The 19,699-nt window shown below is 32.2% G+C and overlaps 1 protein-coding gene across 1 annotated transcript; it reads left to right on the top strand.

Moving 5' to 3' along the window:
* The first annotated feature begins 37 nt into the window (after window positions 1–37).
* Window positions 38–9,018, top strand: LOC127732117 (uncharacterized). Its single transcript, XM_052241175.1, has 7 exons — window positions 38–218; window positions 1,155–1,236; window positions 2,473–2,645; window positions 3,354–3,524; window positions 5,992–6,125; window positions 7,708–7,882; window positions 8,444–9,018. Exons 1-7 carry the CDS (start codon window positions 110–112, stop codon window positions 8,860–8,862), a joined length of 1,263 nt encoding a protein of 420 aa, XP_052097135.1. The 5' UTR covers window positions 38–109; the 3' UTR covers window positions 8,863–9,018.
* The last annotated feature ends 10,681 nt before the right edge of the window (window positions 9,019–19,699 follow it).

Here is a 19,699-nt window from a genome sequence, read left to right as displayed (position 1 = left end):
TGTCTGTTTTGCAATCACATATGTTCTAATTGATGCATAACGTATTTCAGGGTCTGGTTATTTACTGTTGAATGGAATATATACTGTAAACTGCTGTGGTAGAATAAAAATGTGGGAGTTTATTCCTGTAAATACTGGCGGTTTAACATTTGTTATCATGAGAAAGACGAATGATAACAAATACAAATGTATTGGCTCAAACCAAATACATATCCCAGGTATTAAACCGATAATAATTTCTGCTCTGTGGAAAATATGTTTGAAATTATAATTATAACAGTACTATGTCTACAATAACTGACTATCGTGTGAATGTTGTTGATGTCCTGATACAAGATCAGTTGAACCAAACAAGCACCACATACAAATTAAACACAGCGGCATATATATATATATATATAAGAATAAGGTGTTTCCACCTTTTCGTGGAAATACCATTTCACTTTTCATTTTTGTTTATAAAATGTTTCGCGTCATGTTTATAAGATGTTAAGAATATGATATCCAAAAGCTTTTGATCTTGGGAACTCACTTTTTCTCATATGGGATATATCTCTCTGTGTTTTTTTTTATCTCTTCTCAGAAACCGTAAAAGATATCGCTTCAACATTGTTTTGTAGAACCAAATATATATAACACCCAGGTGGTACACATTTTATCAGAAGATGTTTATATAGCAGTTTTTCCGAAGTAAATTTTCAAGATTTTACACTATTAAAAGTTAAATATTTGCAAGACTTTAGCAAGATTGATGTTAGTAATCTAGCACGTTTTGCATACGGAAGACGACTACATCGAATCGTGTTATTTCACATGAGTTGTTATTGGTATCTATGGTGATAATCTACATTGAAATCCTTTATGAAAAGTGAATTTCAAAGTGAAATAATAATTGGGACACCTGCATTTAACAATCAAGAGTTATTATCATAAAAATGATCTTATATAACTTATTGAAACTTTTAATAGAGTTTTCTTTCATCTTATTTATATATGCTGGTCTTTTTCGAACATGATACTTGTAAGTTGTCTTTGTGGTCTGTTGTACTTTCCAACGTGTTGCCTCTCTGTTTTTATTTTTATGCATTTTTACAAATTTTCGTTTCAATTTGTAAGAAACTCATTCTGCAATTCAATTATATAATTTCTAACAGCAACAGACCTTCGAAAATCAGTCCAGTTCATTGTGTCTGAAGATAAACGGATTGTTATAAGCCAGGGAGACGTAATTGGATGGTAAGTAAAATATGTTTTCTCACTTTTATCAAAACATTATCAGGAAACTATGTTATTGTAGAAGAAACTCATATTTGATATTCTAAAATGGAAATAAATGCAAAGGTTTGCAATGTCTCAGCGAAACATACTACATTGTATTTCTCCTACAATCTATAATGGCATTGTGGTAAAAAACGCACATATTTCAAATACGACGACTTATGTATTTATAATCTTCATAACCGACATTGGTATTCCTTTTTGCTGCCTTTCCCACATCATCAAATTAGTCTTATTACCCAATATTAATGGTCATGAGCAAAACTGGCGCCACTAGTAGGTAGGAAAACTGTTGACCATGGCGGAGGATCAACGTTTTTTTCCTCGGGATTCGTGTTAGCTAGTCTTTTTGTTTTTTGCTTACTGTTGTTTTAATTGCGGTTATTGTATTGTCTGTCTTATTTAATTCATATAATCAATTGCAACCTTGACATCTTGTTTCTTTTCATTTTGGAATAGTATCCTTAAAGGTATATACACAAAAAAGAAAAAAAATGTGTCCCCACGAACAATCAAATAAGAAAACTTAATCTTTACTGAATGGCTTTTGTTTTACTGTGATTTTACCATTGTTTTACAAAAGAGAGGTGAAAGATACCAGACGGACATTCAAACTCATTAGTCGAAAATAAGCATACAACACCATGGCCAAAACAGAAACAGACAAACAGACAAACAATAGTACAAAAACACAACATAGAAAACTAAAGACTGAGCAATACGAACCCCACCAAACTCTGGTGCCATATGTGTACCAGATTCTGCTTACTCTTCCAGTTTTACAGGTTTTCTGTTTGAATTTGAGGTGCTTCACCATTATGGTTCTACATAGCGTTTTGTAAACTGTTATTTGTTTTTTTTTCTTCTTCTTTAGTTTGTTTTTGTCATGGTATGATTGGTTTCTTTTAGATTTTTGTGATATTATTGTTTCTTTGGTATCTTCTGTCTTTTTTGTTTTTTATTAAATTCTTAAAATAATCAATTTCTGAAAGTAGGCTTCAAACCAATGAATGCACAACATTTGGATCAAGCTAAGGAACACCACTTTTTATGTATATAATTTAATTTTTGTCTTCCGTTTTAACAAAGATTGGAATAAACGATAACAGATTGTCTTTGATTTTACAGGCAACATACAATCACCTCCTTTTGTACGCTGAGCCCATGTTTATTGTTTACCTACTTTGTTTGCAGGTTTGATAGCGGCAGAAACATTGTTGGATTCCAAGATTGTTTCCAAGTCAATGAAACGTGTCCACTGTCGTTTAGACTTAGCAATGATGTCGGTGAAGGAGATGTCATTGATATTGAAAGTTTAAGCAGAATGTCAAACAGAATTTATACCATGAATTATTCAACAATTGAAAGTATGTCAGTGTATTTTGTTATTATGACAAAATGATATGCGAACCAAAGTTTTGTTTAAGGTTACAATAAATCAAACATGTGAACGCTGAAATAACAGACCAACAATAATTGTAATAGCGCTACGATTTCATGAAAATTGTCTTTGTCCTAAATTGGTATCGGCAATTTCGAATATTGTATTGACCTTTTGAAACAAATTTTATTGCTACTAATGTATCATCTGTTGAAAAGTCTTTTCAATTCCAATTGTATTAAAAATAATTGGTAAAAATTAAATGTTTATTGATACATGTCGTACAACCAAGCAAAACACGGTAGAATGACCCAATGACCCATCGTGTGACCCAATGACATGAATGAGCCTGGCAACTTCGAAAACAAATATTTAATTCGATGTCTCAAATAAGCCTTGACGCGACTTCTTGTTTCTGCACCACACACAGCGAAATTTGCAACCATTGGTAATAGTTGTGGTAAGGATGCAATTGTCTGTAAGTACAAATTACAACCTAGTTATTTAGTTTATGTAACAATACACAATACATTTGAATCGTTGATTATGAATTGCACAACAAATAGCCAGAAAATTGAACAAATAACAAAACTAATAAAAAAGAGTTCGCCGTTTTAACAAAACCTAATGCACAACCCTGATTTGTATTTAAAAAATTGATACTTTTGATATGATTTCGCATTGCATATTTTAGACAGACCTATCGCTTTTGGTTTACCATCTGAACCTGTCACCATTCCCGATCACTTAAACGTGGACTCATTTGTGACCACAATACCCATATCTGATCCAGACTATGGAGACTATATACAAGATTTCAAACTAGACTACGACAATGAATATTTTTATTTTGATACCACACTAAGTAAGTAAAAAGTAAAAATAATGGTGTTTCTTTTAATTATGAAAAATGTCTTTGTAACTTATATGATAAAAGTGTCTGTGCGATGTTTCTAAACACTCTACGCTCGTCTGTAAAATGTTTTTTTTCAACAACCGTAAATTCATGCAATCACTAGGTCAACTTAAACCTTAATATGCAGAACTATGGAAAAAGGAGTTTAATGTAGTATATTGTATTCGACATCTCAATCAATCATACAATTAGCAATAGCATTTGGACAGACGTAATAATTTGTTTTCTTTAAAGATAACAATTTTATGGAAGTTTGAATTTCAATAATAATTGCTTTTATTCCATTTTTGTGTCGGGATATTAGTACATGCAAATATTGATGTGATTTATAATTGTACAATAATAAGTTACATATCATATATGATTTCATACTTGTTGGCCTATATCTTTAATAAAGAAATACTCAGAAGTTATGTTATATGTCAATTCTTTAGAAATTGAATTGTTGTTCTTCCGTATGTTCCTATACAATATTAGAAGTCATCTTTCAATCTTTAGTTCGAAGTTTATGTTGTAAGGGTTAAACAGGGAAAAGACATCTTTATAATTGAAAATAAAACAGACAAATAGATAACCGAATTTAAAAATATTATATGAACATTTCGAATAAAAATCCTTCAATCGAATTGTATTCTTACGTTTTTTGCTAATTTGTTAAAGATGTAGACCGATAGTTTTCTGCTATTTTATAATTCAAGATGGTGGAACACCGATATATTACCTTAACTTACATCCTTTCAAGGTTACACAGTTTGAGAGTGTGTTACAAATGATTGCAAACATATACATATTTAGATGAGAAAATACTTTTACTTTTTGACTCATTAGAGGAATTGACAAGAACATGAAGTAAGCAATACAACTAATGTCACATGCAATACAAACCTCTCGGGTCACCTGTCTGTACCCCGTTTTTCGATTCCAGCTACTACTGCTGGAAGATTAAGTTTAAAGTAGTCGCTCTCTCTGTATCGAAAATGAAATTGAATTGATGGGTATTATTGCCAAAAAAAAAACCAACCCAACCTAACTACAGTCGAGCCTCGTTGTGTCGAACTCGGTTGTGTCAAAAACTCGGATGAGTCGATGTAATTTCTTGGTCCCGGTAAAATTCCCGTTTGATCAATGCATATTTACCTCTGATGAGTCAAACTCGGTTGATTCGAATGCTCGGTTAAGTCGAGTAAACTTTATAGTCCCGTCGATGTAAAATTAATGTAAAGTTCAAAATTTAAGAAATTTCTAAAGATAAAGACTTAATGATAACAATTCAAATCGGATGTATTTCTTATGCAACTTAATCATTTTCAAAAGAGAATAAAGCTGTATAAACATACTTGTTTGTATAACAGTCAAAATGACATGTTTATGGTGACCGGTAATTAACACCTTTGTTGATCGTCCAAGCGGAACTTTAATGTGTTGAACATATTTCACCTGACATAAAAGCGAAACGAATTTAAATGACCCAAGCCGAGTTTAATTGAATCGTAGAATAAACATTCATTAATTACATGTAAAATAAATAAAAGAATTAAGACAATTATGATCAATTTATGATAATTAAATAATAGGCAGACGACCCTTGATCATCAGAATTCTTTGTGAACTTGTTTCGTTCCTCGAGTGATTTCATAAATTATACAGTCATGTTATAGTGACTGACCTTTGTAAATACTTGTGTATTGATTTTATTTGTGAATGAATTGTATCTGTTCTTGTTTGAGGGACCAAAATATATTGAAATTGAATACACACTCATAACGTGTAATATAAAAAAAAAATATTAATAAGACTATAATGTATTGTTTTTATATTTCTTGATATACGATAGTTTCATAGTTACAAGTTTTATGCAAATGAGAATTTTGATATTATGATAAACAAAAAAGAGGCGTTTTCTTAAAGGGTTTGCTTTTTGGGATTTGTTTGTTTTGTACATTAATCAACCTTTAGTTTTCTCGTTGATTTCTTATTTTTGTTCCATTTTGTCATGTCGGGGCCTTTTATAGTTTGGTTTTGTTCATTTTGGAAAGAGGTGACTTCGATGCTTATATCTACTTCATTTGGTCCCTGGTGGATATATTTGTAGTTGTATCATTGGCAATCATACCACCTCTCCATATTTTTTTGTTATTTTTTAGTTGTTACTTTGTTTGGTTTACAATGTTTGCATAATGAACATTATTATTAATATAATTATTATTATTATCATTATTATTATTATTAAATATTATTATTTGTTTTATTTACATCATCATTATTATTATTATTATTATTTTTATTATTATTATTATTATCATTATTATTATTATTATTATTATTATTATTATTATTATTATTTTTATTATTATTATTATAATTATGATTATTATTACTATTATTATTATTATTATTATCATTATTATTATTATAGGAAGTGTTTATGTTAAGGAAGCTTTACCACACATAGTAGGACAACATAATACAACTCTCAACATACTTTTGACATGTGAGGACTCATGTTTCAATTCTGCCACTGCAAACATTACTATAACATCATTCAATGTTGTAAGTTCTAAATAATTTTAAAAGTTAAGTACGTATGACTTCAAATAATCTGATTTGTCAACCGACACATTTATATACAAGAAGTTTATTACGAATTAAAATCGAAATCATACAAAAAGTCATATGACATTTAATAACATAAAAAATGAGAAGATATCAAAGGGCATTAATAAAAAACTCGAAAAAAAAACAGACAGTATCATGACGAAAAATAAAATCGACGAAAGAACTAATAACATACGGTAACCTATAGCTGCTAACATATACGTAATTTGGTCTTTGGTAGATAGTTGTCTTATTTACAATCATATCACATCTTCATATTTTATATAAGGTTGGTTGTATTACCCAAAATCACAAAGTATATCAAAAATGCAGACGACATACAATGTATATCAATTTTTATGTTTCCAAATCGGAACAGACAATAATGCCAATAAGAAGTATAATACTTATGTAGGTTATCTGTTAAGCTGAGAGTGATGCTTGGGTTAACAGAATAGAGAATAATGGACAATAAGTGTAAAATAACGAGAGAGAGAAACAATAGAAAAAAATAGGCAACAAAAATAAGGAATGGAGAATAATGAGGTGTTGAATTATAAAAAGTTGAAAACAATAGGTAAAATAAATAAAGAATAGAGAAAAAAGGTCTAAAATATTAAAGAATAAAGATATGAAGGACACCTTATCCAGACCATCATAAGCTTGCACTCGGTGGTTAGATCATGTCATCAAGAGTATCTAAAGACCCAAGGCTATAGAAACAAGGAGATGTGGTATGATTGTAAATGAAACTACGATCCACCAAAGTTCAAATGAAGTGGATGAAACCAATTATAGGCGAACGGTTGAAAAATAAAGACCGGTTGAATAGTTTACCACGTTTTCCCCAATCTTCAAATATTTGATTTCAATATTGTCAAGAGTCATTCCCTATGAAGATTTTTGATGAGCATTTCAAGTATGTAGGATGTAGGATGAGTTTCTGACTCTTTCAACCTTTCCCCTTTGTTTCGTTGTAGAAAAAGCTTACAGGATAAATTTATGTTTATGTTTAGCCGAGTACAATGAAAAGTGGAAGTATAAATAACACTGGATAAATGTAATGTACTTTTTCTTTGTTCACCTTCACCAGGAAACAGCTAAATCAAATCTAAACACCCTTGACTAATTTTCTATTTTTGGATTTGCTTGTCCTCGTAATCAGTTGTTGACAACATATGTGTTACACCAATACTTAGTTACTCAATTAATAACTGTCCTGTTTTAAAATACAAGTGACTTAAAATACATGTTTAGGAATTATCTCCCATACTCCAGTTCGATCGTCTTAACTATGAACGACACAAGTCTGATACATAACAATAGAAAAGTATACTATTTGATATCATGATTCGTATTTGTGAATAAAATAGGAATAGATAAAATGTGTTACATACTAGTATGCCTATGAAACAGCAGCTCTACAACGAAAATCACCAAAACATAACTCGAGGTCAACCTACAATCTGCATGTACAATAAAAAAGTTAACATTTCTTTCCTTATAAATTATAAAGTTTACATATTGATTGTTGCAGCCCCCTGAAGTGAGTGACTTTACAGATGAACTGATGATAGACCCAAACAAACTTTCAAATGACTCAAGATTTCACATATTCAGCGTTGAAGACCCCTCAGATGATAATATATCTTGTGGTATGAAAAACGCCTCTTATTCTACAGACATATTTGCTTTAGAGATGGACGACAATGGTATGTATTGGACTTTTGCATCATTAAAGAAACACACAAACAAACATACAGACATTGAAATAATGAAAGGAGGACCGACCAGTTGAAAATTAAAGACACGTTGAATAGTACACATGCAGAAATAGAAAAAAAGATACGCAAATAAACAATTTATATAACACAATATAGACCCTATAGGTAAATGGGTTACGGAAATGTGTTTGACTGGAGTTACTAATCGGTCGTTTGATCCTTGATAAAAGCAGATATAATTTTAGTTGTAAATATTGCAGGGAAATGTAGCCACGTACTGACGAAATTGAGACAAGATTAAGTAATGTATTTTCAGAAATAAATAACATATTTACAAAGTATCCATGAATTTAGTAGCAAGCTTTTTGGTAGCATATCTTACCGTGTGTCACGTTTTCACTTTCATCGCGCATCAAATACCTGTTTATCGAATATTTATATAGTTTTACACATAATGATCATTTACAATGAATCAGTTCTATGTTTAGTTTTTTGTAATTGTTTAATTAATCACTAAAACTGTTGACAATCAAATATCTTGTTTTATAGATATTTATTTACGTTTCACCAACCATACAGAAATTTCAAATAATTCATCATCAGAATATAAACTCGACATTTTCTGTGAGGACGGAACAGAAGAAACAGTATTCAAACTGACTGTCAATGTTCATTCAAGGAAAAACGATCAAACAAACATAGGAACCGATCCTGATGTAACACATATAGTTATAATTGGTATTTGTGCTTTTATAAGTGTACTCTTTGTCGTTCTGTTCATATTAGCTTTAATTCTGAATTGCCGAAGCAAACGTATGATGAGAGAAAGTTCAGAGGGAAGAATTAACACTGACATGTCTACAATAGATAAAACTGTTGAACCGAACCCAGATGTTGAAATGGAACAAACTGTAAATCAACAAAAAGCGAATGTTTATGTTGAAATGTCTGCAGCCGGTAAGCCCTAAAGTGAAAATGCATGACCATATGGAGACGTGCTATAGTAGCCCCTGTAATCCAGCGTGGAGTGATCCATTAGTCTTTACGTACTTTTCGCAAGACCTTTATTATTATTACTAAATTGTTTTAATTTCAATATTTGTATAATAAAGTATTGTACTGCATCTTATAAGTTCAGAAGATAAGTGTTTCCGTATGTAAGTACTAGAAGACGTGTGTGACTAAATTGAAGATGAATACGTGACTCTTATCCTGGCGAAACATAATTATAAGATAAACATTTAAATCCAGGACATATTATACCCTACAAAACAAATATTCAGGCTAACTAATAGAGTGACACAAAAATTCAGAAAGTGATCTCAATTGAATAAATTTGATTACTGTTCTACTTTCGTTATAGGTTTCTGACGTATTAACATTTAGATTAATAAAAAAAGTAGTCGTATAAGACGACCCAGAAAAGATTCTAAAACAGTTTAGACAGTTACATATTTAGAAAAGTAGAAGATATGGCAAGATTGTCTAGGAGACAACTATGAATCAGCAACGAAACGACGTAGATGTAAGCAGTTCAGACTCACCGTATGGCCTTCAACAATGTGCAAGACCTATACCATTTAGTAAGCAATAAAAGATCTCGATATGCCAAAATGTTCAAGCAAGAAAAACCAACGGAATGATTTATGTACAAAACAATACGAAAAGTAAATATGATAGACTGCGACCAACGCCAACCTCTGAATTACAGGCTCCTGACTTGGGACTGCCACGCAAACAATACGGTAAGGTTAAACATGTTTGTAACCGCTTAACCCTAACGTTAGACAGTGGTGTAACAGCTCAACATAGATACAAATGGTAAAAATCAATTGAAAAAGGCTTGACTCATCATAATATCGACATAAACCACAAACAACACATAACAAACATACTAAAGATGAAGTGCCGATCTAAGAGTACTCGTAGTTACTGAAAGGTAGTTCTAATTTAATTAAATTCATCATTATGTTATATTACCATCAATAATGCCTTGTATCTTTTATGATAAGAAGAAGACTAAGGAGGAACATATTTTATAGAATATAATTTGCTCATTTATTGGCCCCCGTCGTTGCTATCGAAACCATTTAAAGTATCATTTCCCATAAAACTCTGAACTAATGTCAACATTATTTGGGCTGAATATATATCTATCTAATTTCTATTTCTACCAAAACTATTAGAATTATCCCTAAAGCAATTATTTTTATTGATTATTTACCATTTTTTGGCGTTAATGACAATTATCCTGAAACCTGTAATGGATAAAAAAAAAAAGATAAAAAGAGGTATTTGCCCTTGAGTTATAAGTTTGATATATTTTTATGCGTTTTTGTTTGTTTGTTTCATGTTTTGTTTTGTTTTGTTTTTGTTGTTGTTGCTTTGATTTTGTTTTGTTTTGTTTTATTTTTTGAGTTTTTTTTGGGGGGGATGGCAGGTGGAAGGGGATGTTACAGGAAAACAGCTGAGAGTACTTGCTCTCAAAAGACGATTTGTGCCTAATTTTATCCTGCTTTAACTCTTTATCTTGAAAACTAAATAAACAAAGAGAAACTATCAACAGGAATAGGATCACTAAGATAAAAAAAAAAAGTGGCAGAGCATACCAAAGGAAGAATCGAACCCATAAGTCAAAGAGCGACCGACAATAACATGTAAGAATAAGTCAAAATGATCGAAATTGTCAAACGACTCTAAATAGAAGTTTTTGTCCTGGAAGGAACATTTATGCAGGTTTTTTTTTAAACAAACATAACTTGTCCTAATAATGGTCTAAATACATAATTATGAAAATTGCATATTTGCCAGGTGAGCGTCGGCGGGTTTGGGGAGTCTCTAATATTTATAATCACGATATATTAAAAGGATTATTTCACAAAAAAATATAAATAGTACTCCAAAACTAAAATCCCGAACCCGGAGTCGGCCTTCAGCTGGCCCCTAAACACAAATGTGTACTAGTTCAGTGAAAATGGACGTCACACTAAACTCCGAAACATATAAATAAACTAAAATTAAAAAAAAAAACATACAAGACTAACAAAGGTCAGAGGCTCCTGACTTGGGACAGGCGCAAAAATGCGGCGGGGTTAAACATGTTTTGTGAGATCTGAACCCTCTCCCTATATCACTAGCCAATGTAGAATAAACAAATACACAGCAATACGCACGGCAAAACTCAGTTTAACAGTAGTCCGAGTCCGATGTCAGAATAGGTAACAGAAGAAACTTAGCAAAATGACAATGATACATAAATTAACAAAGGACCACTAGCAGTTCCTGACATGCCAGCTCCAGACCTAAATTAAACTGATTGAAAGATTATGTCTTCATCATACATTATAACTAAGAGTTCCCTCAACCAACATACATAGCTAAACTCAAGTCTTGAGTTTAGCTATGTATGTTGGTTGAGGGAACTCTTAGTTATAATGTCATATGAAAATCAAGCACAATCCCTGCCGTTAGGGTTTAGTATCATACCATTATAAAATATATGAGAAGAACATAACCCGTAGCATGCCAACAACTGGTTCAAAAATAAATGTATTTATTTCCGATGCAAAGACCCTATGAGTGAATCAATATTAATTCCAAAATATGCCATCTTTATTGACCTGACAAAGTATCGTAACTATATCCCTTCTGAATAAGTATGTTTAAAGGTTTGGTTAGCTTTTGAGGTGAATGACGACATTTGTGTGCTTTACAACGTCTCTCTGAGTAAAAGCACAAGATGATACTTTGTTTACTTGTTCTCAACCAGTTCTAGCAATCACTTCCTACGAATCAATTTGTAACACCCAGACAGCCCCGATACCCTTCTATCTACAAATAAATATAGGACAGACAAATTAGGAAGCGAGGCGACGTGTCTGATATAGATATTTGAAAAAGCGTCGTTACTTGCAAAAGTCCATAGCTGAAATGGTCCTTGAGGCCGGATCTAGAGCTCATAAACCATATTGTATGGAGGACATATAATAAATTTTGATTAAAGCGTCTCCTGCTATGCATGCAATATCCGCCATGCAAACCCACACTAAGCGAAAATATTACAATCGGGAATATAACACAATATATTTACAGATAACATGGATAAGACTATTATTTTGGTATATAAATCAATTTCAAGATATCTAAACATTCTAAAAGAGTGTAAGAGGAAAACCCAGAGGACTTATCCTATATGTCATTCAATTTGTCTTGAAATCAGAAAAAAGAAAACAAATGATGTAGGGACAGGGTTATCAACCATTTTCAAGATATTTGAATGTTATTAAAAAGCGTGATGGGATGACCATTCAATATTTTCATTCTAAAACCGCTAGGGATGGGGATGATACATTGAGACTCGCCCTATAAATCAATCAATTCGACTTGACAAAAAAACAAGAAAAGAAACATTGAGGAGTATGGATTTCAACCATACTTAAGATATTCGAACATTTTCAAATGCCTGATTAGATTCCTGGGGTTTATTCTACATACCAATCAACAGGTAAAACAAAAAAATACCTGGTTTAAGAAAGGGAATCTCAAGCATTTTTAAAAGAAATGTTTACACTTTCAAATGGTAGAATTTGTGCTGACCCATTCGTGTTCATCCTTCATAAATTCCTATTGACATGAAAACAAGAACACATCTAGTCAAGAAATTGGGATTCCAGCAATTTTAAAAATACTGAAACAATCACAAATCGTGCAAGCCAGCGATGACCCCGGGGCTCACTATGTATTTAATTTGATTCCGTCTTGTCCATTCAGATAGGTCATATGGTTCCATAGCCATTAGTGAAGCTTCCATTTCTCATGGGTGTCTATTGTAAAACCCTATCTTCGTTCGAGTTCTCACATCAGCCATTATTTGATCCCAATGCACAAACAAAATGGAGTATGCATTGTATTAATTTTAAGGTATATTCACATTGCTGTTTCTGAGAATAGGTGCGGATCATTTCATTCATAGTCATAGGTAGAAGATGAATTAGTAGAAGAAAAAGAAGCAATAAGTATGCAAGCTTCGCTTCGGACAGTTTCCTGTGAAAGGAAACATAAAGGGAGCTTTAAAATTAAGAATTCATAAAAGAACATAAAATTTTTTTTTTTTTTTTTTTAATTAATGCTGATGAAAGACTCAGAATATAATTGACGACTGTTTCAATTTTTATCTATTATCATCAGCTATATCCACTACACTAACTTTGTTTTCGTTACGCTAAATTTACAATCTGCTTGTACACTTTTCACTAGTTTGCTCACGGACCAGCAACAAATTGTTAGTGTACCACCAAAATTATCACTTGCCAAATTCTATTTTTGCCATCACATATTAGTTCATTAACGCATAAACACTTCTCTCAGAGTCTATGATATAATTATTCTGTCGTCGATCATAATTATTCACTGTCGTATATCATTATTATATGTTCTTTCATTTTCTTAGCTTTGGTATGACTGAGTAAAATCGTATAACGAGTGAATAAAGCAGCGTGGGAGATTCCTACTCTGTTGAAGCACGTGATTCTATTGATGTTACCGCATATTTGCAGAACATAAAACCATGCCATTAGATTTCAGAATTTGAAAATCATCAACAAATTTTAAACTTTTTTTGCATCTAAGGCTCTATAAATGTCAACATTACTGGTGTTTACACTATTAATTTGTGTATTGTATTTCATTATTTCCGTTTACAATTACGGAAAGTGCTGTTGTTTAGGGTTTTAAATGAATTTATCTATAATCTTGTTTTAAAGTTACAGGTTCAAGCCTGTATGAGAAAAGAGTTTTTTTTTATATAAAGGACACCTTGGAAAGAAAAAAAAAAAAAAAAAAAAAACCAGGTAGACATTATTAAGGAAGATTTACAAGGAATTGAGGATCAAAGACTTGGAAAATGCGTTGCAAATATTCAACTTTTCTGAAAATAAACAATTATGTATTGTACATGTTGTATACAAATTATTACATTGATATCATATATTGAAGTTATATTTATTCTCATTATTAGAAATGTGTTTTATTCTTCTGTATCTATTACAACTATAATCATTAGTATTAATATTTCTTTTCCTTGTAGTCTGTTGATGCATACCACTATTGATACAGTTATTTAAGATAAAGATCTTTGAATTAACACAAAAGAACAATCCAAAAAAACATTTTGATAAAGTCTGTCAATCATTAACTCGTTGTAGTTTTAAGAAATAATGCAACATTTTTTTTCTACAAAATTACTTTTTATTTAGATTGAACAATTCTTAATGTCAATTTGACCGATCAGCCACATTTTTTGATAACTAGTTTGCATGAATTCTTGTATCTATGACATTTTTCAACGTGCAGAAGCGGTTGATGGCTCCAATTAATACTCGACATACCAGCAACATGCCCGAAACTACTATAATTCAATGTGTTGTGTCAAATTGACCCTTATTGACAAGAATATGTTCTGTGAAAAATGTTTTTAAATAGAATATTTTCACAGAATATTGTAAAGTAAATCCTTTAATAACTGTGACGTGTTTTTTTGTTACAATAATACTATTAAAATTATAAAAACAACTGTTTTTGATTCAGAGTATCGGAATCATGACAAACTCAAAACGCACTTAAAATTTATCTTTCTTTATGTCAGTTTTAAGGCTAAAGAGATAAAAAAAAACTTAAATGTTCTCATAATTTTTAGCGGAGTTTGAATAGCAGTTACACAACTTTATTACTTTAGTGCTTGATTATCAACATATTAGACCTCATATTGCTTAAAGGAAGGAATAGTTAAATATCAATGAAAAATACGAACATTCCTGTATTACTTTCTCATATATTTTCCTGACAATAATGGGATTTGCAAGAATAACTTCTGAATAAAAAAGAATTTTGATGATGTTCTTGCCTTTCATTTTTCACTTGCCGTGAAGTAGACTTACATACATAAATTCAATGATTTTACCTTTGGTTTCTTTGGCCCAGCGGTAAAATGAACAATCTGACACGGCAGAGAGATCGCGTAATCAAACATCACTGAATCGGAACAATGATAAGGGCTGGTATGGAGCACTAGCCAAGAGGGGTTTTTCAAGTTGGCCCATAAATATGTTGGCATATGACGGGGCCATTGATTCATTGGCGATATTGATTTCAAATGGACAGATTTACAAGAACATATTAATGAATTTCTAGGACAATGTAACTCTTTCCACCATTCAATAAAATTTACATATGAATCATCTATGGAGAAAATAAACTTCCTCGACACTACGAGTTACATCAAGAACGGAACCATTATAACGGACCTTCATACCAAACAAACGGACAAACATCAATTCCTTTCTCCTAAAAGTTGCCATCCTGAACACTGCTCCCGTCGCATCCCATTCAGCCAGGCATTGCGAATCAAGAGAATATGCTCTACTGAAAATACGCAAAATGCTAGACTTGGACAACTACGTAAACATCTAGTTGTTCGAGGATACAATAACAACATCATTGATAGCGCTTTCGAAAGAGCAAACAAACCTAGTCGCCAAGAACTTCTAGAGTACAATGATAAGAATAAAGCAGCTAACAGAACACCACTTGTACTCACTTACCATTATGATTTTAAAAATGTGTCTTCCATTGTTCAGAAGCATTGGAAAATTATAGAAAATGATTCAAATCTTAAAAAAGTATTTTCCTCACCACCAGTCATGGCCTTCAGAAGACCTAAAAACATCCGTGACAAATTAGTGACATTTGTATTAGCAAAGCAGCCTTCTCCATCTCCCGGTTGCTACAAAAAATGAGGTCGAAGGAACTGCTTGTGTTGTAAAGCTGCCAATACAAGCAGTTCTTTCATCAGCACCGTTACTAAACAAAATTATACCATCTACTCAAATTCCAACTGTAAAACGGAGAACTCAATTTATATATTAACATGTGACACTTGTGGCATTCAGTATGTGGGAGAAACAATGGACAAATTTAATATTCAGTTCAATAACCATCGTTCATGGTACAAAACCAACAAAAACTGTCCTCTCACAAGACATCTTCGTTCAACGAAACATTCTTTTGATAACGTTACTTTCAAAATCATAGAAGTCAACACCGAGTGGGACACCACGACGAGAAGGAGAAGAGGAAATTTTTGGCTCCACCAACTCCACACTTAAGAACCTGATGGTCTTAACGAAAAAGATGAGAAAAGATACTGGAAAGATAAAGAATAATTTAGTATACAGCATCGTCCTTTTTATCCTGTAATATTGGCCAATGGACGTTGCTAACTTCAACTACCATTTTTTGTAAAAATCTTGAACTTCATCCAAATTATGTATTATTTTCAAGGCAGCTAAATTAAAGTGCAACATATATATTGAGCTGCAAAAGTTTCTTATCATCTACATCCGATTTCACCTGGATAGATGCACGCTTGATAAAGCTAGTTAGTCTAGCGAAATATTGCGTTTATTTTCATCATTTTGTAAATATTTTAAACATTCTTATATTTACATACTAAATAGTGTGTTAAAATTACATTGTTAGGCAATCTATATATATATATATATAAACAAGTCTAAATTGAAAACAACGTTCAAACCTATGATTGCGTTGGATAAAAACCGCAATTTTTATACGTGTGCATGCAAAACAAATTTCTTGGTAGAGTGGTCTAAATACAGCACAAACAACATTTTCCAAAAGACCAAAAAAGTGAAAAAGTATATTTTAACAAAATGCATTTGACTAGCAGGTCGAACAACGGATGTTCTTAAACCCTGCTGACTGCCATGCCGATTGCCAAATAAACGGATCATCAGATGTAAAAATGGATCTTAATTTATTAATTAAATACCAAACACAATACAATAAACTTGCGGAAAAGATGGTATACCGCAAACATGAGGTGCAAACATTTGTACACCATATCCGGATTTCGACAATTAATGTCTCTTCAGTGATGTTAGGAATCGAAACGGTATTTGGAAGGCCATATAATTTACCTCAATTTGGGATTGACTCTTGAATTTTGAAGAGTCAAAATAGGATGAACGGATCATATAAACCCGAAGGCAAATATAATACAAGCCCAAACGAAAAAATATAAACAAGTCTAAATTGAAAACAACGTTCAAACCTATGATTGCGTTGGATATAAACCGCAATTTTTATACGTGTGCATGCAAAACAAATTTCTTGGTAGAGTGGTCTAAATACAGCACAAACAACATTTTCCAAAAGACCAAAAAAGTGAAAAAGTATATTTTAACAAAACGCATTTGACTAGCAGGTCGAACAACGGATGTTCTTAAACCCTGCTGACTGCCATGGCGATTGCCAAATAAACGGATCACCAGATGTAAAAATGGATCTTAATTTATTAATTAAATACCAAACACTAAACAATAAACTTGCGGAAAAGACGGTATACCGCAAACATGAGGTGCAAAAATTTGTACACTATATCCGGATTTCGACAATTAATGTCTCTTCAGTGATGTTCGGAATCGAAACGGTATTTGGAAGGCCATATGATTTACCTCAATTTGGGATTGACTCTTGAATTTTGAAGAGTCAAAATAGGATGAACGGATCATATAAACCCGAAGGCAAATATAATGCAAGCCCAAACGAAAAAATATAAACAAGTCTAAATTGAAAACAACGTTCAAACCTATGATTGCGTTGGAGAAAAACCGCAATTTTTATACGTGTGCATGCAAAACAAATTTCTTGGTAGAGTGTTCTAAATACAGCACAAACAACATTTTCCAAAAGACCAAAAAAGTGAAAAAGTATATTTTAACAAAACGCATTTGACTAGCAGGTCGAACAACGGATGTTCTTAAACCCTGCTGACTGCCATCGCGATTGCCAAATAAACAGATCACCAGATGTAAAAATGGATCTTAATTTATTAATTAAATACCAAACACAAAACAATAAACTTGCGGAAAAGATGGTATACCGCAAACATAGGGTGCAAAAATTTGTACACCATATCCGGATTTCGACAATTAATGTCTCTTCAGTGATGTTTGGAATCGAAACGGTATTTGGAAGGCCATATAATTTACCTCAATTTGGGATTGACTCTTGAATTTTGAAGAGTCAAAATAGGATGAACGGATCATATAAACCCGAAGGCAAATATAATACAAGCCCAAACGAAAAAATATAAACAAGTCTAAATTGAAAACAACGTTCAAACCTATGATTGCGTTGGATATAAACCGCAATTTTTATACTTGTGCATGCAAAACAAATTTCTTGGTAGAGTGGTCTAAATACAGCACAAACAACATTTTCCAAAAGACCAAAAAAGTGAAAAAGTATATTTTAAGAAAACGCATTTGACTAGCAGGTCGAACAACGGATGTTCTTAAACCCTGCTGACTGCCATGGCGATTGCCAAATAAACGGATCACCAGATGTAAAAATGGATCTTAATTTATTAATTAAATATCAAACACAAAACAATAAACTTGCGGAAAAGATGGTATACCGCAAACATGAGGTGCAAAAATTTGTACACCATATCCGGATTTCGACAATTAATGTCTCTTCAGTGATGTTCGGAATCGAAACGGTATTTGGAAGGCCATATAATTTACCTCAATTTGGGATTGACTCTTGAATTTTGAAGAGTCAAAATAGGATGAACGGATCATATAAACCCGAAGGCAAATATAATACAAGCCCAAACGAAAAAATATAAACAAGTCTAAATTGAAAACAACGTTCAAACCTATGATTGCGTCTGAGAAAAACCGCAATTTTTATACGTGTGCATGCAAAACAAATTTCTTGGTAGAGTGGTCTAAATACAGCACAAACAACATTTTCCAAAAGACCAAAAAAGTGAAAAAGTATATTTTAAGAAAACGCATTTGACTAGCAGGTCGAACAACGGATGTTCATAAACCCTGCTGACTGCCATGGCGATTGCCAAATAAACGGATCACCAGAGGTAAAAATGGATCTTAATTTATTAATTAAATACCAAACACAAAACAATAAACTTGCGGAAAAGATGGTATACCGCAAACATGAGGTGCAAAAATTTGTACACCATATCCGGATTTCGACAATTAATGTCTCTTCAGTGATGTTCGGAATCGAAACGGTATTTGGAAGGCCATATAATTTACCTCAATTTGGGATTGACTCTTGAATTTTGAAGAGTCAAAATAGGATGAACGGATCATATAAACCCGAAGGCAAATATAATACAAGCCCAAACAAAAAAATTTAAACAAGTCTAAATTGAAAACAACGTTCAAACCTATGATTGCGTCTGAGAAAAACCGCAATTTTTATACGTGTGCATGCAAAACAAATTTCTTGGTAGAGTGGTCTAAATACAGCACAAACAACATTTTCCAAAAGACCAAAAAAGTGAAAAAGTATATTTTAAGAAAACGCATTTGACTAGCAGGTCGAACAACGGATGTTCTTAAACCCTGCTGACTGCCATAGCGATTGCCAAATAAACGGATCACCAGATGTAAAAATGGATCTTAATTTATTAATTAAATACCAAACACAAAACAATAAACTTGCGGAAAAGATGGTATACCGCAAACATGAGGTGCAAAAATTTGTACACCATATCCGGATTTCGACAATTAATGTCTCTTCAGTGATGTTCGGAATCGAAACGGTATTTGGAAGGCCATATAATTTACCTCAATTTGGGATTGACTCTTGAATTTTGAAGAGTCAAAATAGGATGAACGGATCATATAAACCCGAAGGCAAATATAATACAAGCCCAAACGAAAAAATATAAACAAGTCTAAATTGAAAACAACG

Source organism: Mytilus californianus, unplaced genomic scaffold, assembly GCF_021869535.1.
Source record: "Mytilus californianus isolate M0D057914Y unplaced genomic scaffold, xbMytCali1.0.p SCAF_22, whole genome shotgun sequence".
Classification (NCBI taxonomy): Eukaryota; Metazoa; Mollusca; class Bivalvia; order Mytilida; family Mytilidae; genus Mytilus; species Mytilus californianus.
The sequence above is the reverse complement of the archived record's forward strand: the minus strand, read 5'-3'. Positions and strand labels throughout refer to the sequence as shown.